This window comes from Oncorhynchus nerka, linkage group LG5 (genome assembly GCF_034236695.1).
Source record: "Oncorhynchus nerka isolate Pitt River linkage group LG5, Oner_Uvic_2.0, whole genome shotgun sequence".
NCBI classification, from domain to species: domain Eukaryota; kingdom Metazoa; phylum Chordata; class Actinopteri; order Salmoniformes; family Salmonidae; genus Oncorhynchus; species Oncorhynchus nerka.
The window spans coordinates 65,084,312-65,110,784 of NC_088400.1; the positions used below are offsets into that span (position 1 = coordinate 65,084,312).

The window sequence follows — 26,473 nt, forward strand, 5'->3', positions numbered from 1 at the left end:
GCTTATAAACCCCACTTTGAGCAGACACTCTGAAGGGATGAGCCGGTCTGCCACAGTAGGCTTCCAGCCACTGATCCACAGTCAGCCAACTTTACCCCAGCCCTATCCTCCTTCTGTAGGTGAAAACTGACACTAGATCTGCTTTTGAAGCAATAATGTCTGGCATCTTCTCTCAGGAGGCACTGTTTATTCCAGCTCACCCACAGGAGGAATGTCAAGGGGAGAATCTCAATTGCTTACACCTCGCTTCCTTTCTCCCCACCGCCTCCTCAAAAGTCATTGGACGAGAAAGACCTTCTCCTCCAATGGGTTTTGAGGAAGCGAGGAGTTGCAATTGAGATTCTCCCAAGGACTGTTAGAAAGGCAAAGGGGATGTGGTGTTGACATAATGAGACTTTACAGTTGTCATCCATTCCTCGATCTCTTCCTAATATGACACAGTCAGTAATGACTGTAGAATTATCAGCACCAGTGTTCAGGCCTATCTGACTCAAACCAATGCAGCCAGGAAAACATCGAGCCAGTGACAATGTTTTCAATGCATCCACCATGCACTCTACCTCCTGTGCCATAGAAGTCCAGAACTCCTGGCAGAGACTTCAGGGCACCTACAATTTGGGACCCTGCATTCACATAACAAGGAGTGTCAGTACAGTAGTCACAATGTGAAACACCTAGATTAACAGCAGGGGAATACTACAAAAAGAGAAGGTTGGTGATTGATTAAAAGGTTTCTTTAAAAAAAATGTATTTACAAATATAACACACCTACTCATTTCAGGGTTTTTATTTTGACTATTTTCTACATTTTAGAATAATAGTGAAGACATCAAAACTATGATATAACATATGGAATCATGTAGTAAAAGTGTTAATTCTTCAAATTGCCACCCTTTGCCTTGATGACAGCTTTACACACTCTCAACCAGCTTCACGAGGTAGTCACCTGGAATGCATTTCAATTAACTGGTGTGCCTTGTTAAAAAAAAAAATATATATATATATATATATATATTTAACCTTTATTTAACTAGGCAAGTCAGTTATGAACAAATTCTTAGTTACAATGAAGGTCTAACCCGACCAAACCCGGACGACGCTGGACCAATTGTGTGCCGCCCAATGGGATGCCCAATCATGGCCGGATGTGATGCTTTTGTTAAAAGTTTATTTGTGGAATTTCTTTCCTTAATGCTTTTGAGCCAATCAGTTGTGTTGTGACAAGGTTGGGGGTATACAGAAGATAGCCCTATTTGGTAAAAGACCAAGTCCATATTATGGTAAGAACAGCTCAAATTAGCATAGAGAAATGACAGTCCATCTTTTTAAAAAAAACTTTAAGACATGAAAGTCAGTGAATACGGAACATTTCAAGAACTTTTCAAGTTCCTTCAAGAGCAGTCTCAAAAAACATCAAGCACTATGATGAAACTGTCTCTCATGAAGACCGCCACAGGAAAGGAAGACCCAGAGTTACCTCTGCTGCAGAGGATAAGTTTGTTAGAGTTACCAGCCTTAGAAATTGCAGCCTAAATATATGCTTCACAGAGTTCAAGTAACAGACACATCTCAACATCAACTGTTCAGAGGAGACTGTCTGCATGAGGCCTTCATGGTCTAATTGCTGCCAAGAAACTACTACTAAAGGTCATCAATAATAAGAAGAGACTTGCTTGGGCCAAGAAACATGAGCAATGGACATTAGACCGGTGGAAATCTCTCCTCTGGTCCGCATGTGAATTCCCATTATGAAGCATGGAGGAGGAGGTGTGGGGGTGCTTTGCTGGTGACACTGTCAGTGATTTAGAATTCAAGGCAGACTTAACCAGCATGGCTACCACAGCATTCTGCAGCTATACGCCGTCCTATCTGGTTTGCGCGTCGTGGGACTATAATTTGTTGTTCAACAGGACAATGACAAAACTCACTTCCAGGCTGTGTAAGAGCTATTTGACAAAGAAGGAGAGTGATGGAGTTCTGCATCAGATAACCTGGCCTACACAATCACCTGACCTTAACCCAATTGAGATGGTTTAGGATGAGTTGGACCGCAGAGTGAAGGAAAAGCGTCCAACAAGTGCTCAGAATATGTGGGAACTCCTTCATGACTGTTGGAAAAGCATTCCAGTTGAAGCTGGTTGAGAGAATGCCAAGCGTGTGCAAAGCTGTCATCAAGGCAAAGGATGGCTACTTTAAAAAGTCTCACTACTATCATTGGTTACACTAATTGCAGTGTGTCTACATAACCTGGTTCAATAATCCATGACATTACCCTGAGGAGGGCAGAGTGATGCCGAAACGTTGGTAAATACACATTAAATTGCTGGGAGATTATACATGTAGTGTGCAACTATTTTGATAGTTTATAGTTTATTCGCCTTTAGTCAGCACCTCCACACTGGGTGTGCGCCAGCTCATGTTTGTTTTATAAATGTACTTTAACAATCTAAAATATATTTTGAGTTGTTTAACACTTTTCTACATGATTCCATTATTTCATAGTTTTGAAGATTTCTGTATTTTTCTAAATGAACAAAATACGAAAAAATGAAGGACTTGAATGAATGAGTATGTTAGGTATGTCCAAACTTTTGACTGATACTGTATGAGGTATTAACTGTCACATACTACTGAATATCAACTATGACGCTGTCGATTTTTACAACATCACAATTGAATATGAAATAGTAAAGCAAATTATACAAATGTCGCCAGACTTTTAAAAACTTTTTGGAAAGGGTGATCAAATGTCGCGATATGCGCAATGTCCTCCTCTGCTCTTTGTGGTTGTCTCAACCAATAAAATCACGCTCTGGGTTCCTGCTTCTAGCTTCCATTACACCACCACACGCACCACCACCACCAGTTAGTAAGCGGTGTCGGTTTAAAGGCTTTAGACCACCTAACTATAGTGCCATGAACATAAGCAAAAAATAATTTACAGTAATATAATATATCAACTGTATCTTTAAGGTTCATTCATTCGGAAATTGACAAAATAAGGAAAGACGAGCGAAACCTAAGGGACGTCGACAACCCGGCAAACAAAGAGATCCCTTCTCGACGACAACATTTTTCCTCAATATTCTTTAGTTATGAGTCATGTGGCCGTCGAAAATTTACACGGTCTAGAACAGCAGGTGAGTTTTCGGTATTTATTTTTATTTGTGTTCATATCTATAACACGTAGAACGAGTCTGAAAATGCAGTCGTGGATACCAAGCTAGCTGGTTAGCTTTGCTCGTTAGCTGTAACTGCGTGTGTTGTCTAATCTCTGGGTAAAATGGAGGCCGGTGGGTGATAATGGTTGGTGACGATGGCGGTGCTTCACGTTCAACAATTCAGTATTTCTCAAAATTGGATTGATCCTTAACTATACCTCAAAGACATGCAATCTAAACCCTATGTTGAATGTTGGTGACTTTCACTTTATCTTGCTTTTATTCACTTGAGCTGATTGTTAGCCTGCTTGCCAGTTTGGCCTCTAGTTAGCGTTAGGTACGCTAACATGTAAGCTAGCTGGCTACATTTTCTTCTGCGTCACTGTGACATTGTTTTAATCCCGAATGAACAAAACGTGTTTATGCTTTGCACAGTTCCTGGCTAGCAACGACTGCATTGTTTGGTTTTGTGTTGTGCTATAGATTTTGTTGCCGTGTTAAAGAACCTGTCATTGTTAAGTCATCCAGTTGTTTTTTGTCACCTGTAATGTTAGTCTAGCCGACAGTATCCAGGAAACCACCCATTCATTTGGTATGGAAGCATTATAAAATGAGTCTTGCTGTAACTGCATTTGCACATGCAACATTTGTCTGTTAAATATGGTCAAACGTGGAAGATGAAACCTAACATAATTAGTAAGCTGTCATGACATTTTCTGATAGTCAGCAGATGCTTATTTGACATGTGCTTGGAAGTGTGAAAGGATGTTGGGTTGGTGGGGGCCAATTTATTTTGACACAGGAAATAAGACCCCCTTTGAGCCATGTTGGTCACGCTCCTTGATAACCTGTATTTGTCTGTTAAAGCAAAGGACTCGAGGGGAAGAGCTTCGGTAGCCGTATATACATTTGAGCAGAGAATAATCCAGTCCAGCTCTGTAACGTTAATTGGAGTGTTTTGTAAGGGTGTTAGGCAACGAAATCAAGCTATGGTTCTGGTGTTACACGTTGTATTCCATGTTATAGAGAAGCTTCTCATGAACACACAATACTTTATTTCCTGATGATAGGATTTACCATTGCTGATATCAAATGTTCAAGTGATCTAAAAGGTCGCGACGGGTCACTGTCAATCCCTAGTCATTGAAGGCACCAAATCACGTTTCTGAATTCTTAAACACATATTGTCCAATATTTCAAGACAGGGTGGTCATACTATTAGGACATTTTCGGGTCTGATGTAGAACAGAGATTATTCAAATAAAATAAATGATTAATTTAAAATGCTATGTTATGCAAATTAGGCACTTCATATGCAAACCAGGCAGTACAGAATACATCATTACTGTAATTTACACACACAGTCTAATGGCGTCTGCATGCTTCCCATCTGCAATAATTTGGAACAGTTTGTACAATTATTATAACATTGTTACGTTTTTCAGTTTTTTTTATCAGCATTTCATGCCCCATGGTCTGAATGGTCAGCAGTATGGATTCTTCAATGAAGTGTGTTGACATTCCAATATTTTTCACTTTAGAAATAATGCACCAATAATCTTTGTTAAAAAATTTTTTTTGAAGTCTTTGGCAACAACCTCAATGATTTACAGATTTCTTGAGTTGTCTATTTTGACCAAGTGGCTACGGCATCTGAAGATAGACAAAAAGTACTATTGCATCTTTTTTCTAGTTTTTCAAGCGGCCTTTTAAGGGAGTATACGAGCACACTCATTCGGCTTGCGACGCATGCCGAAGGCTTAAGACACTTCTCAGCATCCGCACACACACACACCACACACTTCTCACGAAGTCTGAACTGTAACACGGAAAGCTACTGGTCTAATAACGTACACTACATGGCCAAAAGTATGTGGACACATGCTCGTCGAACATCTCATTTCAAAATCATAGGCATTAATGTGGAGTTGGTCCCCCCCTTTGCTGCTACAACAGTCTCCACTCTTCTGGGAAGGCTTTCCACTAGATTTGAGAACATAGCTGCAGGGACTTGCTGCCATTCAGCCACAAGCATTATTGAGGCCGGGCACTGATGGTGGGTGATTAGGCCTGGATTGCAGTCGGCGTTCCAATTCATTCCAAAGGTATTCGATGGGGTTGAGGTCAGGGCTCTTTGCAGGCCAGTCAAGTTCTTCCACACCGTTCGCCACAAACCATTGATGTATGGGCCTCGCTTTGTGCACGGGGGCATTGTCATGCTGAAACAGGAAAGGGCTTTCCCTAAACTGTTGCCACAAAGGTGGAAGCACAGAATCATCTAGAATGTCATTGCATGCTGTAGCGTTATAAGATCTCCCTTCACTAGAAATAAGGGGCCTATCCCAAACAGTTAACAGCCCCAGACCATTATTCCTCCTCCACCAAATCTTTACAGTTGGCACTACGCAAACCCAGATTTGTCCATCGGACTGCCAGATGGTGAAACGTGATTCATCAAACCAAAGCACGTGTTTCCACTGCTCCAGAGTCCAAAGGAGGCAAGCGCTACACCACTCCAGCCAATGCGTTGTGCATGGGGATCTTAGGCTTGTGTGCGCCTGACCGGTCATGGAAACCCTTTTCATGAAGCTCCCGACTAACAGGTCTCGTGCTGATGCTTCCAGAGGCAGTTTGGAACTCTGTAGTGAGTGTTGCAACCGAGGACAGATTTGTACGTGCTTCAGCAGTCCCGTTCTGTTAACCAAATGACTTGACAGAAAGGTGGCATCTTATGACAGTGCCACGTTTAAAGTCGTTGATCTCTTCGGTGAGGCCATTTTACTGCCAATGTGTTTGTCTATGGAGATTGCATGGCGGTGTGCTCGATTTTATACACCTGTCAGCAACGGGTGTGGCTGAAATCCACTCATTTGAAAGGGTGTCCACGTACTTTTGTATTATAGTGTTTCATAAAGTACAGTATTGGGATTTTTGGACATTGGGTAACAGCTGATACTTTGTTTAAAAAATGCTATGTGTTTTTTCTTTTAGTGATAACAGATTTGTTTACAGCATTTCTAACATTTTTAAAACATTTTTTTTATACCTTGGTCCATTATTTCTCCCACACCGAACACCCTAGTTTTGGGTCTGTATTCCTGTAGCCCAGGGCTGCCCAACTTTCTTGCTGGAGATCTACTGTGCTGTAGGTTTTCAGTCCAACCTTAATTTAGCATATCTGATTCAGCTAGTTATTAATAAGGTCTTGTTGAGCAGCCAAATGGTAGAATCAGGCGTGTTAAATTAGAGTTGGACGGTAGATCTCCAGGAAGAGGGTTGTGCAGCCCTGATCTAGCCTATTGGCAGTTTTGAGTGTCTGCCTTGTAAGAAAGTATATTTTGTTGCTTGCAAAGGTACACCCACGGTAGACTGCTCTGCAAAATGTACAATTGAAACTTACTGTATGGATTGTGGTGGTGGGGGGCAACGACACTAGACAGGGGAGTTTCCTGCTTCACATATGTATAATGGGGTAATAACTGTAGTATAAGGGATATTCATGTCTTTCTGCTTTCTGGAGATCAACAGTTTGTCACACTTTATTTGGATAGTGTGATCATCTGTTGATAAGCAACTGCCGGCATAGGTTAGGGAAAGGGTTGGGATAAGTGTTAGGGTTAGTAGATCGGTAGTTGAAATGTTACTGTAGAGCATCTATAGATGGAGTGTTACCCAGTTTTTGTCACCCTTTGTCTTGCGGCTTACTGTCCTATTTGCATGTTTAGAATGACATTTATCCATAACAGTGTTTACAGTAGTACTTAACTATACGTTTCATTTTCTATTTCAGCTTGCTGTCCTAGGCTTGAACAATGCTGACGGGCAGGGCGGAGGCACTGGCAGTAAGTGATCTCTACTCTTTGTTATGGTGATCCTTTTCTTTTTGATCACTTGGTCTGAAGCAGTCCTCACTTATCCTTTCCTTCAGGGCCATTGGGTGGTTCAAGGACTGAATATAACCCCCCCCTCCCCCGGTTGCCTTTTTAATACATAGTTCATACCCCAAAGTCAAAAACTTGTCCGATGTTTTCAGACCTTAGAAGTGGTCTGAAGTTGAGCTGAGTTAGTGTTCTGCAGGAATCTGCAGATAAATTATTGGTACCGTCCAATCACGGGCCCACGAAACATCCCAGTCTTGACATCACTGGCCTTTGTGGGAAAGAGACTAGAGTATGGAGCTTTAAACTATTGGGACTGACTCACATTTCCATCAGTATTACTAGGTTAATTTAGGTGTAAGATGCCATCGAGTGATTTTTAATTTCACTTGTTTATTTTTAGCCAAATCATGCTCTTATCATTTATGAAATGGCATAAACGCCATTAAGTTTTCAGTTTCCTTATTTGGGGTACAAGACAGTTGACATTTTTTATTGAATTATTTGTTTAATCAAACAGGCCAGAGGCTACTTAATACCTATTCAATTAAAGGGATTGAGACATCCCTAGAATAAGACTAGGAACCCATTAGACCTGTGACGTGTTTGTCCGTTTGTGTACAGTACTGCCCTTGTGTTCACAAGTCTGTCTCTCTAGGGACCTGTTACATTCCACCTCATTTACGGAACCAAGAGGCTTCCAAAAATGGTAAGTGTCGTCCCCCCATCAACAGTACCACCTCTATGAGGTATGCCAGTTGGACACCGTAAAAATGCCCTGGCCCCCTAGTGGTCAAGAATGCCATAATGCATTGTGGTGGACCATAATAAACATTTCACTAAATTGATTGAGCAAGCAACAATGCTGTAAAATTCCCTCAACTAAAAAGCAGACTATTAGCTTTAGTTTTATCTTGACCATTTATTCTCGCTGGGCTGGGACATGGTCAGCTAGAGGGTGACCTGGATGTATTGATTTTCTCCACTAGTTGGAAACAATGGCGTAAAGGTTGCGTTAGAATCCCCATCTTATATAGCCAGCTGCTTGTTTTTATTTCATCCCAAAAGTCACTACAGGAAGACACACACAACCGTGCATATCCAGTGTCCTGGAGTCCAATTTTGTGACAGCATCTGGGAACTGCGTTGACAAACCATCAACCACTCCATTTCCCTGCTCTTACTGGCCAACATTCGCTGTACATCGGCAGCATGTTTTCATCATGAAGCCCCCCCCCCCCCAATAACGTTTTTTTTTTTTTGCAGCAGATGCTTTCTCTAGACAGAGCGCTTTGTCAATGGCACCAGGAAGCTGTAAGTCCCTTTACAGTCCTCTCTTTGGCTGAGGGAAGCTCTGGCGTTTTTTATTGTAAATGTTATCTTTATTTTATTCTGCATGTTTTAATGAAATTGCCTACCAGAACAGTGGTCTCACTCAATTCGATTAGAAAACAAGGCCACGTGGGACTGGAGGCTCTCAAATCACATCTTCAAAACCACATTCCCATGGGTGAAACGAAGACATGACTGGCTTTTTCCTGCATTAAGGGTGTTGGCATCCTCTCACATGCTTACATTTTGTTCAAACACAAAACAGCCTCCATTAGTTATGTCATTCCAACATACTGCTTAATTGCAAGGTTCCGTTTATTTGTGTGGAATTTGAAGTGGTAGGTTTTTAGCAAATTAATGCTGCTTGCATAACAAATGTTCCTTAATCGGGACCCTAGTTAATGAGCCAAATTATTGACTTGTGTATACTGTTTTGTATGGCTTGTGCATTGTTTACTGGGAAAATAAGCCAGGTCCTTTTTAATTGAAGTATTTCCCTTTTCAGAGGCATCCATGAGGTAACAAGTGGTGGGTATCTGGGATGTGAAAGTGAAAGGAACCAAGAAGGGCGTGGTTCCATTGTGCCCCTAACTCCTACTAGCTCTAAAGGACCTCAACACATTTCTTACAGCCATCCAGGTCGTTCTAATCTGTTAACATAGAAAGGCTAAGGGGAAGTAGCTAGAGGCTGAAATGGAACTAGGCCTACTTGGTCCAAATGTCTCTTCCTATAGGGTCCGTTACTGCCTACCGCCGTTGTGCCCTTGAGTAAGGCACTACCTCTAAGTGCTCTAGGGGTGCTGCTCTGCCGCTGCCCCTGTGTTGCTCCCAGCCTGTGGTGTCTGTGAGATTGGGTACTGTGACAGCAACAACTAAAGAATATCTGTGCAAATGGACCAATAAACAAAGTATTGTATTGACTGCGTGTGAGGAGGAAACCCTCATGTACATTGGGAGTCACCATGTCTCCCCTCTATTTCCTTTCTGTTTTTACCCAAGATATGCCTGGCGGTTGGGACGGCGGACGCAGCAACGGCTTCGTGCAGAATGGTTACCACGACAACCGCATGAATGGGGGCAACCGGTACAACAGTGGCCCCCCTCGCATGGAGAGGGGCAGGGGGGGTGGAGGTTTCCGTGGCGGAAGGGGCGGGTCCTACAACCCGGTACAGCCTATGCAGAATGTCGGCATGTTTGGAGTCTACGACAACAAAGATGGCGGCGGCTGGAACACGACTAAAGATGCTTACACCAGCTTCGGCGCGCGTCCTGATAGGGGGAAGTCTGCTTTTTTCAACAACGGCGGGAGTGCGCCCCGAGGAAGGTGAGAACTAGAGAATTCACTCCCAAGCCCTTAGCCAACAGTTTTCAGGTTCCTCAGAGTCCAGGGCTGTACCATGAGGCAACTCATTAGCAAGCTAGCCCTTCCTGACCCCTGTGGTTATGTTATGCTTGACAGTTACCAGCGTGGAGGGTTTGGAGGCAGTGGAAACAGCCGCTGGGTGGAGGAGTCCAGGGATGACGAGGACTGGTCCAAACCCACTCAGGCCAATGAGCGCCTGGAACAGTGAGTGGTAACCTAACCTACCCCCCTTTCTGCCTACTATGGTATTTCAATAATGAGGAGTTAACAATGTCATTTTACAATACATCACTATCCGCTGTCCCTGTCATTTATCAATATCCCCTCTCGTTAAAATGATCAAGTAGACCTTTCTGTCACTTTCCTGACCTTCTGTGTTTCTGCTTCTCCCCAGGGAGCTGTTCGCTGGTGGCAACACAGGGATTAACTTTGACAATTACGATGACATTCCTGTTGAGGCCACTGGCCAAAACTGCCCCCATCACATTGACAGCGTAAGTCCCCAAGTATTCTAGCCAAATAACCCTGTCTCAGATCCAGTAGCCCTCATGTCCTATTAGTCAGCATTTTGTTAGTATTCTTCAAAACCAGAAGTGTTTCCCATGGGCTCTACTGAGCAGCTTGTGTGGTGCTGTTGATCCCCCTGCCCATATCCTCCCCTTTCCCCCTAAAACAGAGTTGCGTGAAAGCTGTTTGGTGCTCATTTGAGTGACTGGTTCGTCTTCGTATTTCAGTTCCAAGACGTAGAGATGGGAGAGATCATAATGAGTAACATCGCCCTGACCCGCTACACTCGGCCCACTCCGGTCCAGAAGTACGCCATTCCAATTATCAAGAACAAGAGGGACCTGATGGCCTGTGCCCAGACAGGTTAGAACCAGACCAAACTACAACCACTCCAAATTGGATTTGTCTGGAGAGCTATATGCAGATATGACTTACGATAACTGTATTGTACTGTAGTTGATTTAAGTATAGGTATATGACTAATATAAACTGTGGTCTCTCAGGTTCCGGTAAGACTGCTGCGTTCCTGTTGCCTGTACTGAGTCAGATCTACACTGAAGGCCCAGGAGAAGCCCTCGCCCAGAAGTCTGGAGGACAGGACAACGGAAAGTATGGTCGCCGTAAGCAGTACCCCCTCGCTCTGGTCCTGGCCCCCACCAGAGAACTGGCCCTGCAGATCTATGAAGAGGCCAGAAAGGTAAGCAACTGCCACCCCCCCCCAGCTGGGATGTTATTTGCGGGTGTAGCAAAATGTTTGACACATCCACACAATGTGACCACACACACAGAGAGGACAGACATCCCATCAGCATCAATACCAGCTAGGTCGGTAGCGTTCTGCCAGTGGGCCTCTGTCTCTTTGTCTCTGTTTTTGTGTTGACGGCCAACCAGCCAAGGTTGTAATTAGGGAACTGTAGTGAAACACACAATCATTGTTTGTGCTCTCCTTTCTTTCTCCTCTCTTGTCCCTTTCCCTGCCTTCTCTCTCTGTACCCCGTATTCCCCCTCTCCCTTCTCTCTCCATGTCTGTACCCCGTATTCCCCCTCTCCCTTCTCTCTCCATGTCTGTACCCCGTATTCCCCCTCTCCCTTCTCTCTCCATGTCTGTACCCCGTATTCCCCCTCTCCATCTCTGTACCCCGTATTTCCCTTCTCTCTCCATCTCTGTACCCCGTATTTCCCTTCTCTCTCCATCTCTGTACCCCGTATTTCCCTTCTCTCTCCATCTCTGTACCCCGTATTTCCCTTCTCTCTCCATCTCTGTACCCCGTATTCCCCTTCTCTCTCCATCTCTGTACCCCGTATATTCTCCCTTCTCTCTCCATCTCTGTACCCCGTATATTCTCCCTTCTCTCTCCATCTCTGTACCCCGTATATTCTCCCTTCTCTCTCCATCTCTGTACCCCGTATATTCTCCCTTCTCTCTCCATCTCTGTACCCCGTATATTCTCCCTTCTCTCTCCATCTCTGTACCCCGTATATTCTCCCTTCTCTCTCCATCTCTGTACCCCGTATATTCTCCCTTCTCTCTCCTGCTGTAGTTTGCGTACCGGTCCCGTGTGCGTCCTTGTGTGGTGTACGGAGGGGCTGACATTGGCCAGCAGATCAGAGACCTGGAGCGAGGCTGTCACCTGCTGGTGGCTACACCTGGACGCCTGGTGGACATGATGGAGAGGGGCAAGATCGGCCTCGACTACTGCAAGTGAGTAGACTTCCAACATGCTGGACTGCTGGCAGACTGAGCTGTCTGAGATATAACTTTTGGTTCTTGACTTCATTGTTTTTGAAGAGGTGCAGACAAGTTACAAAGCCCCAGGACCCCGTCACTAGGCACTTTACCTAGATGAATAACATAAGCCTTATTCGTATTGGATTAGTTTTACTGGGGGAGATGGGAGTTATCTAATTATGTGAACAAATCACCACATCTGTAATTTAAGTCCTGTCCAAATCTTCCATGTCAGTCATTTTTAAATCGCAGGAGAGTAATAAATCCAGCTGGAAAAACCTGATGCAGCTTATTAGACTACTGATTAGTTGAATTGGCCTGCTGGACAGGAAAGGAATACTACATGCCCATGAGTCTCTGACTGAAAACAGGTCTACAGCCAATCCCTGACCCTGTCTCTGTTAGTTACCTGGTGCTGGATGAGGCTGACCGGATGTTGGACATGGGTTTTGAGCCCCAGATCAGACGCATCGTGGAGCAGGACACCATGCCCCCTAAAGGCATCCGTCAGACCATGATGTTCAGCGCTACCTTCCCCAAGGAGATCCAGGTACTCACACCCACATGGTGTTCAACTCCCTTTCCTAAAGAGATCATGGTACATGGACAATAATTGTTACTCTCCAGTCCCCACAATTGCTTATGTATTTGTCAAAAGTATTGTGCTTAATGAGGAAAAGTGTTATTTGCCATATGTCCTCTCTATGGTGTATTAACCCACCTTTCCACACACATTTAATAAACTGTCCTCCATGTTGGCTCCACAACAATAACACAAACCCCTCGGTCAGATCCTGGCGCGTGACTTCCTGGAGGAGTACATCTTCCTGGCGGTGGGACGTGTGGGCTCCACCTCTGAGAACATCACCCAGAAGGTGGTGTGGGTGGAGGACGGTGACAAGAGGTCCTTCCTCCTGGACTTGCTCAATGCTACAGGTAACTACCTGGACTATACCTGTCACTGGCTCAACCCCCCTCTCCTGTCCCTGTGTGTTACTTACTGGAACTTTTACTTGTAGTGCAGGGTTTCTCAAAGCTCATCCTGGGGACTTGCTCACTGTGTTCAGGATTTTATTCCAATTGAGCAACAATTGTATATACATTGATATGTGGTTGGTAAGGGCATTCAGTTATCTGAAGGAAGCTTTGATTGGTTGAAATTCAGTTGAAATGAAAACCTGCGTGGACAGTGGGTGTTTGAGGACTGGAGTTGAGAAACCCTGTGTTTGAATAGCCCCTCTGTGTCTAATGAATATGTTGACTTGATCAGTTGGGCTAGGTGGAATCTGCAACGGCATTTCCCAACATCAGCTAAATAAAATCTAAACTAAATCCTGAAGCTAATCATTGATTGAATATGCAGACATGTCTTTGATAGGACAACTTCCCAGCAGATTCCACCTGCTCCTAACACTTGGCTAGTTCCTGATTTTAAAGCTTGTCAGAAGTAAGCTATAGATCTTAGAAGATGGGTAACCATTCAGCTGGGATGGTCTAGTATTGATTGCATTAGGTATTCTGTTCTTTCAGATGGACATAAGCCTGGGTTGTGTTCAGTGGGCAGTTTGTGTGTTGAACGTGACCCGGTGTTGGTAATGTCATAGGGTCAGATGTGAGGTGAAGACTTGTATTCTAGCTTAGGCATGTTGGCTATCATAAACTTACCCTGCCTAGTATCCCCAACCCCCAGTTACTCCTATGCAGAGCCATGTACACAGAGTTCAGGAAACCATCCTCCATGTTGGCACCAAATGTTCCTCAACAATAACATTTTAATAATGAGGTCGTATTGGAACTTGTTGGTACCATTGGGTTTTCTGAACTCTGTTGGCTAACCTCCCCCTTTTTAATGTCACTTATGAACTGTTGAAACTGCAATGAGTTTATCATCGAGTTTGGTTTTATCCAAAGTCATTCCGAGCGAAGTTCAGGACAATGCAGGTGAAAACATAGAGAAACCTGGTAAGTAGGAATTTATTATTACTAAAGTGGATGTAGAAGCTTGTATCTCATTTCATATTTCAGTTTATTGATTTATTGCTTGGCCTGTATTGGTTACCCATATTAGTCATCCATTTGTGTCCAGACGAGAAGGTCCCGTTGGTTCGGATCAGCCATCTAGTGTGGTTGTCATTGTGAGGTCATTCGCTGTTTTGAAGTGTGTTGTCTCCTTTGTGTGTGTGGGGGGGGGGGTTGATTTGGGAATCTGTGACTGTTGATTTGCCTTGCCCACACCCTGCTTGCTACTGCAATCATATGCCATTTCCTACACGTATGCTTTTGTTATGATGGCCATGGCAGCTTGCAAAACGTTCACTGCAGGTAGAAAAATCAATAACATGATCCACTATTCTACCAGATGGAGAAACATGTTCAAACATATCTCATCTGAATGGGCTGTAACATTTTAAACATTTTGAAGAAGCCCTCCGGTCATCATGCATCACGACTCACTGTAGAGTAGCCCGACACCGCTTTAGATATGCAGCTTTTCTTTGCCAGAGCCTCCATCTCAGCAACACTGGATGTTTCTCCTCTCTCTAAACACCCGTGGTGATTCAGCCCCCTCCTTTCCTCTCAGATCCTCAACCACAGGGGGTAGTGGGTAGATGCTGTTTCCATACCTGTAATGTCTCCCCTGGGGCTCGTTTAGGAGGGTTCTGAGCAAGCACTGAACGTTGCAGATAGAAATGCCACGAATAGACCTGACGCTAACCCTCCCATGTTGGAAACCGTTTGTTATACAGAATCTATTTCTATCTGAACATTTTTAAGCAGTGACTCACCGGTCATCCTTCTCCTTCCCAGGTAAGAACTCTCTGACGCTGGTGTTTGTGGAAACTAAGAAGGGAGCGGATGCCCTGGAGGACTTCCTGTACCGTGAGGGTTACGCCTGCACCAGTATCCATGGCGACCGCTCCCAGAGGGACCGAGAGGAGGCTCTGCACCAGTTCCGCTCGGGACGCTGCCCCATCCTGGTCGCCACGGCGGTGAGTCTGCAAGCTCACATTTTGGTTTGAATTCTACAGGTCAAATATATTGGTTGACAAATGATAAAGCGAAACACTAGATCTTTGGCCTCATACTGTTCAAGGCCCGGTCTTTGTTTTGCAATATGGTTGCATGTTGGGGTCATTTAAAAAGGGAGCTAACATGCTTCTGTTCAAACAAGAAGGCCAATAGTTGTATTCGGTCTCGTGTACCAGGTGGCTGCCCGTGGCCTGGACATCTCCAATGTCAAGCACGTCATCAACTTTGACCTGCCCAGCGATATAGAGGAGTACGTCCACCGTATTGGCCGTACTGGACGTGTAGGCAACCTGGGTAAGCCTCTACAACATTCAAGAACTCTCCACTCAGCGACACGTAATGCACAATTTTTTATTTAGATAACTATTTGACTGTAACATGGTGAACCCTCTCCTCTCCCAGGTCTGGCCACGTCGTTCTTCAACGATAAGAATGGCAACATCACCAAGGACCTTCTGGACATCCTAGTGGAGGCCAAACAGGAAGTACCCTCCTGGCTGGAGAGCCTGGCCTATGAACACCAGCACAAGAGCAACACCCGCGGACGCTCCAAGAGGTACACACACATGCTTACATACACAGTCCTACATAAAGGAGCAGAAGTACAAGGGTTTAGAGACGACTCATCCTCTGTTTAGGTTCACCTCTGGTGGCTTCGGAGCCAGGGACTACCGTCAGACCAGTGGTGGCGGCAGCACTGGAGGGTTCGGGGGTCGTGGTGGACGCCAGCCCAGTGGGCATGGAGGAAACCGTGGATTTGGTGGCGGCGGTAAATATCCATTAAAACAACAGTAAATATTACTGTTGGTCTGTGTCATAAGAATTGTGGGATAGACCAAGTCCAAGAGTTGGTGTTTTAATTCCAACCATGCTCCAACACAGTCCGTATTCTCCTTCTAACACTGTCCTGATTCCCACCCCACATCACAGGTGGCTTTGGAGGCAACTTCTACAGCAGTGACGGCTATGGAGGAAACTACTCTCATCAGGGGGGAGTGGACTGGTGGGGCAACTAAACATCCCTCTAACCCGATCTCCCTACACCTTCTTCCTCCTCCCCCCACCATCGCAGTGGGTCGCACCACGCCAAACTCACTGATAAGGAAACCACATGTGTAACCTAAGCCAGACTATATAAACCCCCGTGTAGCTTCCAAACAGACTGCAGTACATTACCAGCTGTGATTCTCTGACCGCTTTTCCAAAAAATGGAGCTGAGAGACGGGGGACCGAGTGGACAGCTGACCAAGAGGAAAGCTGGAGCCACTGAGCGATTCCTAAAGAAACATGGCACCGCCAGGCTCTGGAATCATCGTGTGGCCGCCCGTAGTGACTATAGCGTATTTAGGATCTTGGGACTTGCAGTTCTTTTTCTTTCACTACAACTGCTTTTTCTTTCTTTGTAACAAAACAAACTGAGGATCATTTGTTTGTAAATGTACTGTGCCTTTAACAATTAGATTGTTTTATCTGTATTTTCTTTTAAGCGTCATAACTGGCTAAAACCTGGCCAACAAGAACTAAATTATATATTTTTTGTTTTGGGGTTTAAATGTGGTTTTGTTATTTTATTCGGAAAGGAAAACAAAATAAGCTTGAACTAAATATCAAACCTTGGCAAACACTGAGATGACATGACTTTTGAGTGAGTCATTTGTCCATTTGAGATTCAAATTTGTCACAGGGTAATTTGATGGCTCAAACTAGCTTCGACCGCATGTTGCAGCCATCCTATGAGAATTCCACTATAGGTTTTCAAACCCTTGTGTGACAAAAGTGCACTTCAAGGAAAAAAAGAGTTCAAAATATTTTTCGCTCACTCTATCCTGGAGAGGAATATGGTAGTCTTCACTAAATGAGCCATTCCACTTGTACAATTTTAAAATTGAATATTTAAATGGTATGTCCATACATACAAGCTATTTGAGCAAGTCGATGCTCAACAAATTGACTTGGCATTGTGGCACCTAGTGAAGCAACTTCTAGCTGCCTGGTGGGTGAATTTAGTTTTTGATTGAGCTTTTTTACTTAAACATTTTGAAGGATGGAAATTGACAAATCTCCATCCTTCTGAGAGAATGTTTCTTAAACTGGTCAATTCTAAAACGGTGCTTGCCATATAGAAAGTGAAGTTCGAATGGTTGCCATAGGACCACACAGTAACCTGGGTGGCTTTGCTTTTTGTCAAGGCCATCCCGGGATGAAATACGCATGCAAGTGTTGTTGTTTTTTGGTCAAGGAGTTTTAAAAAAATGCAAAAGGAAATTCTGCAGCAGGCTTTTATTTCATTACAAAATGTCGTTCTCTTACACCTTTAATTTAGTTCTTTTTCAAGCTGCGTTCGAATCCGAAGGACATTCTCGGGTTAACTGTTTAAAGATACAAGCTCTTCCTCCTCAGAGAGCGTAGGAAGGTCAGAAGTTACGGGTTAAGGGTCAGCAATGTACAGACGAGCAAACTGAACTGCACACGTAGCAAAGGGTGATGGGAAGTGCAGTTTATTTACCAGTGCACCATTTTAAGAGGCAATGACGTTTTCCTGTGTATGCTGGCTGGTGAATCTAGCCCACGTGACCCGGCCAAAGACGGGGGTGCTTTATCTATCCTTCATTCTGACACAGAACCAATGCAGCTATTCTTCCCTTTGTAGGGTTGGGCCGCCTTGATGTATTATGTAAAACCACTGGCCAGTTTACTACTATAGCTGGCATCCAGGCTTCCTCCGTATATAGGAGGGAGGCCCAACGTTGGCTAGAAAATGGCATTTTAAGTGCAATAGGTATATATTCTCAGTGTGTCTGTCGTGCCTTGACATTTTGAATCAATAAGTGAGGTGGTGGTTATGAAGCAGATGCACTGACAGTATTGTGTTAACTTAAGATTGAATGGTGCTACCTAAGTTAGGTCTAGGCCCCTTTGTGATGTTAATGGCCATCAAGTTTTCCAAAAACATTTTATTGCACATCTAGAGTTTTATATAAATGTCTTGAGTGTGTGTCCTTAAAGCTTCCGAATTTTGTGTGTGAGGAGATTGTGAAAAACGCAGCTTGTTTACAAAAGGGGAAGGGTTATCACTATTTAAACCAGGATTTATTTGGGACCAGGTGTTAGTTCAGTAGCAGTCTGAGAATTGAGCTATTTGCACACAGATTACTAGATTCTACTTTTGCTGCTAGTTTGTGTAATTTATTAAGCATTTTTGAGAAATATTTATTTTTATAAGCCTAAAGTGATAGTTTAAGAAACTTGACCAAAAGACAGTACAAAAACACTGGCACTTGAATGTTGAATGTCACCGGTATGCGTGGAAATTTATATTTTTCGGGGTAGTGTGAGCTTTTTAATGTCAGTCATATTGGACTCAAATCAAAATCCACACCTGTTACTTATAGTAGTACTGGCCACATGGCCTCACCGTCTAATCAACCTTAACGTTTAATTGGCGAACAAAATTTGAAACAAACAACCAATGCCAAGGTTTGGATAAAAGTGATAACATTTTCTAAAAAATATTGTACCAGTGCAAGAAGTGTCCAGATTCTCTCCAATTCAATTTCCTTTTCCTTGTTTTTGAGTTGTTTTTTTTCCTCCCCCAGCGAATGTCTGGCACATGGTAATCTTAAGGAAAAAAAACATGTGGTTCTGCTCTGTTGTATTTGCATATTTGGGCCTCCGTGTGTGTGTTCTGTGAAGTGTGTGCTGAGTCTGAAAAGTAAAGGTTTGGATGAAACGTATGAATGGAAATGTGAAGCTGCAGAGAGGAGAGGTTGGAGAGCTTTCGGCTGGCCAGACACTCCCCTGAACGCCACTGAGTCGCCCACTAGTTTGTATTTGCTTTATGTACTAGTTTAGAGGCTGTGCACTGCACGAGAAAACACCTGTGCATTTATTGTATGATTTTACCAAAATTAAAAGTTTTGACTTGCAAATACTTAACCAACTTTTTTATTTTGTCTTTGCATATCTGGAGTTTAATATTCAACATTCAAGCCTGCGCTATAAAGTTATTTATTGACTATAATACATTCCACCATTCCACATTAGTAAAACATTTACAAAAATAAGTGTTCCCTTGCACACCCACAGTGATTGAGATGCTGGTTTGACTAGTGGAGGTCAACAACCCCAAGTAAGACTGATTAATTGAACCAGGTCTGGAACAAAAGCCAGCAACACCCTGTTGCTCTCCAGGAACAGGGTTGGCGGCCACGAATACAGGAAGAGGATCTATGTGCTTATTGGGCTCAAAGGTAATTGGTTGGTCTTCTGGTGACATCTGGCCAGAAGTCTGGATTCTCTTGGTACCATTTGACTGAAAAACAAATGGAGAGGACACTTTAGAGATTCACCCTTTGTGCTAAACTATATGAAAGTCAATCTAAGGAATCCATAGAGTAATGTGTTCATGTACTGTACCTGTCCTTCTGATACCCTCTGCCCATGACACTGCAGGCTTCCAGCCCAGCCTCCACAGCTTCTCACAGTTCACAGGGTACCTCAGGTCAACCACTGGCCTTGGGTGGGCGAGAGGTTCAACAATGTCAGTGTCTTAGGAGCCAATCACACAGCCTGCCTTTCTCACACTTGTTTCCATGGCAAAGACATGCTCAAAGGAAGTAAAGCCTCTGAAAAGTGTTTAGTGGGATCCAGTTATACTTCACTCACCGGTCAGGCACAAACTCCAGCCAGTCGTCCAGTTCTGCATCAGGTACATGCCTGACCTGTAACACACATTATTAGCAGATGTCTTTCAGTGGCTCAGTAAAGAGGACTACAGTGTGACCAGACACACACTTCACCTACCATCTTGATAAGTTCTCTGGCTAGTTGAATGATGGATATTTCGAAGTCAGTCCCGATGTTGTAGGTTTCTCCCACCGTCCCCCTCTCCAGGATGGTGTGGAATGCTTCAATGGCATCATCCACGTACAGGAAGTGGCGAGATTGAGGGCTGGTCCCTTGGATGGTACTGTGGCAAAGAAAGCATGGGATATGTAGGCTTTATTTGAAACAATAACATAAGTAAAAGATGCCCACAGTCTGGGATGATGTCAGTGCTCTCTTAAAGTATTTACCATTTTTTGTTCAGCTGAAGGAAGGACACAAATTTTGGAATGACCTGGGGGTAAAAAAAACATTTGTTGAGACATCTTAAAAGGCCAGACACACAACAGAAATATATAGAACTGTGGTTCGCAACCAGGGGTACTTGAGAAGACTCATGAAACCATAGGGTTACTGGTAGAATACACAGAGGGTACTTCAGAGGTACTCCGGGCAGAGTAAAATTCAGTTGGTGGTACAGTAACCGAAAAAGGTTGGGAACCACTGATATAGAATACAGATACTATATTGACCTTCTCCAAGTACTGTCTGGGTCCATATACATTATTGCTCCTTGTTATTATAACAGGAAACTGAAAGAAAAAAACAAATATTAATACAAAAATGTGTACATTCCTCACAGAAAAACTTGGTTATAACTGTGGTATGTCTGTTGACAGTATTTACTACCTTGTGTCTCTCCCTGTAGGATAATACAAGACACTCAGCAGCTGCTTTAGACACTGAGTATGGGTTGTTGGGTCTTCTTGGGCTGGTTTCATCTAATTCCTGCATGGGGGTAAAAGCGACCACATTTAACACCAGGGACCGACAGTACTGCAGACAAAGAACCTTAAGTGACAAAATAAGTTGAGAAGTGGCACTCTGAACTTGGAGTTCAAATGTAAATGTGGCATACACCTTACAAAAAGTCAGGATAACAGTGAAAATGATATGAGTGGACTGACCTTATTCAGACTCTCTCCATACACCTTACAGAAAGTCAGGATAACAGTGAAAATGATATGAGTGGACTGACCTTATTCAGACTCTCCATACACCTTACAGAAAGTCAGGATAACAGTGAAAATGATATGAGTGGACTGACCTTATACAGACTCTCTCCATACACCTTACAGAAAGTCAGGATATCAGTGAAAATGATATGAGTGGACTGACCTTATTCAGACTCCATACACCTTACAGAAAGTCAGGATATCAGTGAAAATGATATGAGTGGACTGACCTTATACAGACTCTCTCCATACACCTTACAGAAAGTCAGGATAACAGTGAAAATGATATGAGTGGACTGACCTTATACAGACTCTCTCCATACACCTTACAGAAAGTCAGGATAACAGTGAAAATGATATGAGTGGACTGACCTTATTCAGACTCTCCATACACCTTACAGAAAGTCAGGATATAAGTGAAAATGATATGAGTGGACTGACCTTATACAGACTCTCTCCATACACCTCATCTGTACTAATGTAAATAAACTTCTCCACCATGGCCTCAAAAGCTGCTTTCAGTAGCACCCTTGTCCCCTCCACGTTCACCATGTGGTATCTGGACGGCCATAAGAAGGATGTCTCTGAAAAGGGGGCACAGAAACATATGGATGAATGTCTTGCTCTATGGGTCACTGAGTGTTGTCAACAATGCCTTTGATTGTTTTGGCATGGTAACAACACAATCTAAACAGTAAAACGTAATTTCTTACCAACATGTGTTTGAGCCGCAAAGTGAAAACGACATCGATGTTTTCTGTGGCAAACATGTGTTTTAACAAGCATGGATTGCATATATCCCCCTGTTAAAGAAAAGGGACAAACCATGACACATATTCAAGCGAACAGCCTTTATGAATTTTTAAATATATATTTTTTACAATAAACATAAACAATAGACAAAAAACAATAAACAACTTAACATTCATACATTTCCAAACATTAATCACACCATACGTACTCAGACCCAAATGTTCCCACCGTAACCACACAATATGTTGCTTGTATCGCTTTTAAGACATTGCCCCATATGACTTCAAATTGTCTTCTTTTGTTTCTGTCCTAGACAGATTTTTAAAATATTTAAATAATAAAGCATTTGATTCTTCCATTCTCTTAACGTTGGAGTATCATTATACTGCCAGTATTTAAGTAATAGTTTATTCAATATAATTGTCCAACCCATTCGGTATCTGACCACACCCCTATATGCCATGTCTTGAAATATGCAAAAAGACGGATTAAAAGTAAACTTACATTGTAAAACTTCTGACAACTAGCTTTCTAACTCCACACAAAACTTTTGGACCATAGCACTCCTAGAAGGCATGAATTATTGAGTCATTGTTAGTTTTACACTTAAGACATTACTCTGCCGTTGTGCTGTAGAATTTGTGAATTTCATCTCTTGTATTGTATACATTAGTTTATACTGGATTAAGCGTATATTGTCAATAACTGTAATTTTGTTTGTTATGTTCCAACACTCCATCTTGTGCCAATATCAGTTATTTTTAAGTCTTGGTTCCAATAGTTTATATATTTTTTTTCTAAGACATTGTTAGTTCAATAGGCTTTTTTGTGTGCAAGGTTTTGTATATATTACCTTTAATATGAGTATTTTTTCTTGACTCAAATAGGATTCCCTCAATATTGCTCAGATGTCCAAAAGCTTTCAGGTCAAGATTTCGAGATGTAAAAAATTATATATATATAATTTTATACTGATAACAAGTTCAAACAGGTGCCATTAATACAGGTAACGAGTGGAGGACAGAGGAGTCTCTTAAAGAAGAAGTTACAGGTCTGTGAGAGCCAGAAATATTGCTTGTTTGTAGGTGACCAAATACTTATTTTCCACCATAATTTGCAAATAAATTAATTAAAAATCCTACAATGTGATTTTCTGGAATTTTTTCTCTCATTTTGTCTGTCATAGTTGAAGTGGTGGCTGCCTAAATACTTTTTTTGCCCCACTGTATCTGTTCCTGGTTCTAAATTTCTTGAATGGGGCATACTTTTAAAACAGACAAGTAAAAAGATTCTGGGGATGAGCATGACAATACGTACCCATTGTTCTTCTTTAGTGTATTTAACAACATGTTGCAAGTAAAAGCCTTGGGTGGCGAGTTGATACAATTCCAAATCTGGAAAGTTATAAAACACCCTCAGACTTAGGAAGATGTTAAACTATCCTTTTTATTCAGTGGTATTTGCCCACATGAAGTCTGTTATGGCAGAGTATACATTTGTAAATAATGTCTTCATTGGGGTAATTGGTATATAACTGAAAATGCACAGAACAAAAAATGTTTGTATGTAAAGTGTTGGTCCCATGCTTCATGAGCTGAAATAAAAGATCAGAGAAATTTTCCATACCCACAAAAAGCTTTTTTCTCTAAAATGTTGTGCACACATTTGTTTACATCCCTGTTAGAGAGCATTTATCATTTGCCAACATAATCCACCTGACATGTGTGACATTTTAAGAAGCTGATGGTCATTACACAGGTGCACCTTGTGCTGGAGACAATTAAAGGCCACTCTAAATTGTGCAGTTTTGTCACACAACACAATGCCACAGATGTTGAGGGAGCATGCAATTGGCAGGCTGACTGCAGGACTGTCCACCAGAGCTGTTGCCAGATAATTGAATGTTAATTTTCTACCCTAAGTCGCCTCCAATGTTATTTTAGAGAATTTGTCAGTACGTCCAACTGGCCTCAACTGCAGACCACATGTATGGAGTAGTGGGTAAGTGGTTTACTGATGTCAACATTGTGAACAGAGTGCCCCATGGGTGGCGGTGGGGTTATGGCATGGGCAGGCATAAACTACAAACACAATAGCATTTTATTAATGGCAATTTTAATGCACAGAGGCCCATTGTCGTGCCATTCATCCGCCGCCATCACCTCATATTTCAGTATGATTTGATTTTGATTTGATTTGTACCTTTATTTAACTAGGCAAGTCAGTCAGGAACAAATTCTTATTTATAATAACGGCCTACCCCGGCCAAACCCGGATGATGCTGGGACAATTGTGCGCCGTCCTATGGGACTCCCAATCACGGCCAGATGTGATACAGCCTGGATTCGAACCAGGGACTGTAGTAACGCCTCTTGCACTGAGATGCAGTGCCTTAGACCACTGCGCCACTATGGAGTCCAATGCATGGCCCCATGTCGCAAGGATCTGTACAAAATTCCAGGAAGCAAAACATTTCCAAGTTCTTCCATGGCCTGCATGGTATGCAGAGTATGTTTGCATGTTTGGGTACTCTGGATCGACGTGTATGACAGCATGTTCCAGTTGTCGCCAATATCCAGCAACTTCGCACAGCCATTGAAGAGGAGTGGGACAACATTCCACAGGTTAAAATCAACAGCCTGATCAACTCTTTGTGAAGATGTGTCATGCTGCATGAGGCAAATGGTGGTCACACATGATACTGACTGCTTTTCTGATCCACACCCCTACCTTTTTTAAGGCATCTGTGACCAACAGATGCATATCTGTACTCACAGTCATGTGAAATCCATAGATTCGGGTCTAATGAATTCATTTCAATTGAATGATTTCCTTACATGAACTCTAACTCAGCAAAATCTTTGAAGTTGTTGCATGTTGCGTTCATATTTTTGTTCAGTAAAATATAAAAACTTTGGGAGCCATGCCATTTTAAAGAGGGTTATTCTATCTGTAAGATTTATGGGGAGATTGTTCCATTTAATTAGATCTGCTTTCATGTTATTGAGTAATGGAATAAAGTCCACTTCATATATATATATATATTTTTTTTCACTTATTAAGCATCCTAAGTATTTCATATGTTTTGTGGTCCACAAAGGATTGCTGTAGTTCATGAGTTATTATTTTTCTAATTGCCATTATTGCATTTTTTTCAACGTTCATTTCATATCCTGAGATTTTTGAGTATTCCGAAAATATATTGAACAAGGGGGACATTGAGATTAAAATATTAGTCAGGTATATCAGAAGATCGTCAGCAAATTAGTTCATATTCATGCTTATCAATACAGATACCTGTTACATTTGAGTCCTGTCTAATTATTTCAGCAAGCAGTTCAATTGCCAGTGCAAACAGGAGGGGAGAGAGGACATCCCTGTCTCGTGACACTGGCACTCCATATACAGTGATGTTACATAACAGCAGGACTTGGCAGTTCTCTCACCCTGATAAAGGTGTAGTTCTCATTCTCCTCTACAGACTCCAGGTTCCTGAGATTAGAACAGTAGTCCAGCTGTATGGGACCAGGAAAAGTTAGACAGTCACTCCCAGGAAATGATGACAAATTGGAATTCTGCAGTCACATAATGTAGTAGTTAGCGTGTATAAGCTTCACTTCGTTTTTTTTTTATTTACATTTTTTCTTTTGTTGTCACATATGTGCAGTGAAACGTGCTGTCAAATCAAATCAAATTTTATTGGTCACATACACATATTTAGCAGATGTTATTGCGGGTGTAGTGAAATCCTTGTGTTCCTAGCTCCAACAGCGCAGTAATATCTAACAATACACACAAGTCTAAAAAGTAAAAGAATGGTATTAAGAAATATAGAAATATTAGGACAAGCAATGTCGGAGTCCGGAGTATAAATATATATGGACAGCTGGACTACTGTGATTATGGACAGTATATGGATAGAATATGCAGTATATCTGAAGAATACGTAGGATAGAATAGTTTATGTACAGCAATAGTTGAATAGGATGGCCTTAACTAGAATACAGTATATACATATGAAATGGGTAAAACAGAATGTAAACATTATTAAAGTGACCAGTGTTCCATGTCTATGTTACATCTTGGCTGCAAAGGGAACGAGAGGCCCCAGCTTGAACAGGGCTTGAATCTGTCGTTACAGGAAAGCACATTTAGCTCCTACTCACATTGTCAAAGTTGATGATACGCCAATCTGGGTGCCTGTTGACTAGGGAGCAGACAAAATGGGACCCACTGTATTGGGAAAGAGTTACAGATGAAACATGTATAGTATGCAATGAAATCTCATATTTTACATACATTGTAGATTCAACTACTGATTGTCACGATGATGATTTGCTAACTGTTACTTACATGAAACCTGCCCCTCCAGTCACCAGGACCGTTTTGACAAAGTCCATCCTCGCACAACCTGTTGATGTCTCCTCACAACTCTTCTCCCGGATCTTCAGTTTTCATTGAAGCCCGAAGGCACTCTCCTAGTGACATAAATTATGCCCAATTTAGCTAGCTAACTAGCTTACCTGTGCTGGAGAGTGTCTTATATTTGAGAAAACAAGAGATAATCTCATAAACTATATGCGGGAACTGATTTTAAGTGATTGAGGCCATTCTAAAGCGAAGCACATCGACAACACGTTAACGAACAGTAAGATAACATTACTCAGATGTTTGTGTTGTCACTAGTTCATGTCAGAAGCAGCTGATACTGTACAAACCACACCAGCTAAATGTAATGTGCAACTTTTGCGACAGTCATTTGTCGCTTTATGGCAATGTTGACACGTATCAGAGGCCTGCGTTGAGTTGGTCCGTTTTGGTGCCCACCCTTTAATCGCTCTCTGATTGGCTTACAGATTTAACGTAGGGCAGAGGTCCTT

At 42.5% G+C, this 26,473-nt stretch overlaps 2 protein-coding genes across 7 annotated transcripts; one reads left to right on the forward strand and one right to left on the reverse strand.

Annotated features, from left to right (window-relative positions):
- Positions 1 to 2,807: 2,807 nt before the first annotated feature.
- LOC115123629 (ATP-dependent RNA helicase DDX3X-like) lies at positions 2,808 to 18,936 on the forward strand. 6 transcript variants are annotated; one of them, XM_029652975.2, is made up of 18 exons: positions 2,808 to 3,140; positions 6,952 to 7,003; positions 7,698 to 7,748; positions 8,306 to 8,353; positions 9,371 to 9,695; positions 9,831 to 9,938; positions 10,129 to 10,228; positions 10,469 to 10,604; positions 10,745 to 10,938; positions 11,783 to 11,943; positions 12,376 to 12,520; positions 12,762 to 12,906; positions 13,882 to 13,932; positions 14,779 to 14,960; positions 15,177 to 15,294; positions 15,403 to 15,556; positions 15,639 to 15,769; positions 15,931 to 18,936. In XM_029652975.2, exons 1-18 carry the CDS (start codon positions 3,096 to 3,098, stop codon positions 16,014 to 16,016), a joined length of 2,232 nt encoding a protein of 743 aa, XP_029508835.1. In that variant the 5' UTR covers positions 2,808 to 3,095; the 3' UTR covers positions 16,017 to 18,936. The 6 variants fall into 6 exon arrangements, with proteins under 6 accessions (XP_029508835.1, XP_029508836.1, XP_029508837.1 ...); XM_029652976.2 differs by having other exon boundaries at positions 8,309 to 8,353; XM_029652977.1 differs by lacking the exon at positions 8,306 to 8,353 and having other exon boundaries at positions 2,809 to 3,140.
- Positions 18,937 to 19,144: 208 nt separating this feature from the next.
- On the reverse strand, positions 19,145 to 26,347 carry LOC115123630 (dTDP-D-glucose 4,6-dehydratase-like). The gene is given in 13 exon segments (XM_065018927.1): positions 19,145 to 19,312; positions 19,417 to 19,514; positions 19,666 to 19,721; positions 19,804 to 19,969; positions 20,076 to 20,119; positions 20,358 to 20,417; positions 20,515 to 20,613; positions 21,282 to 21,424; positions 21,554 to 21,583; positions 21,586 to 21,643; positions 25,040 to 25,108; positions 25,760 to 25,826; positions 25,947 to 26,347. Coding segments are annotated over 13 exon segments (1,005 nt in total). The 5' UTR covers positions 25,994 to 26,347; the 3' UTR covers positions 19,145 to 19,244.
- Between the last annotated feature and the right edge of the window lie 126 nt (positions 26,348 to 26,473).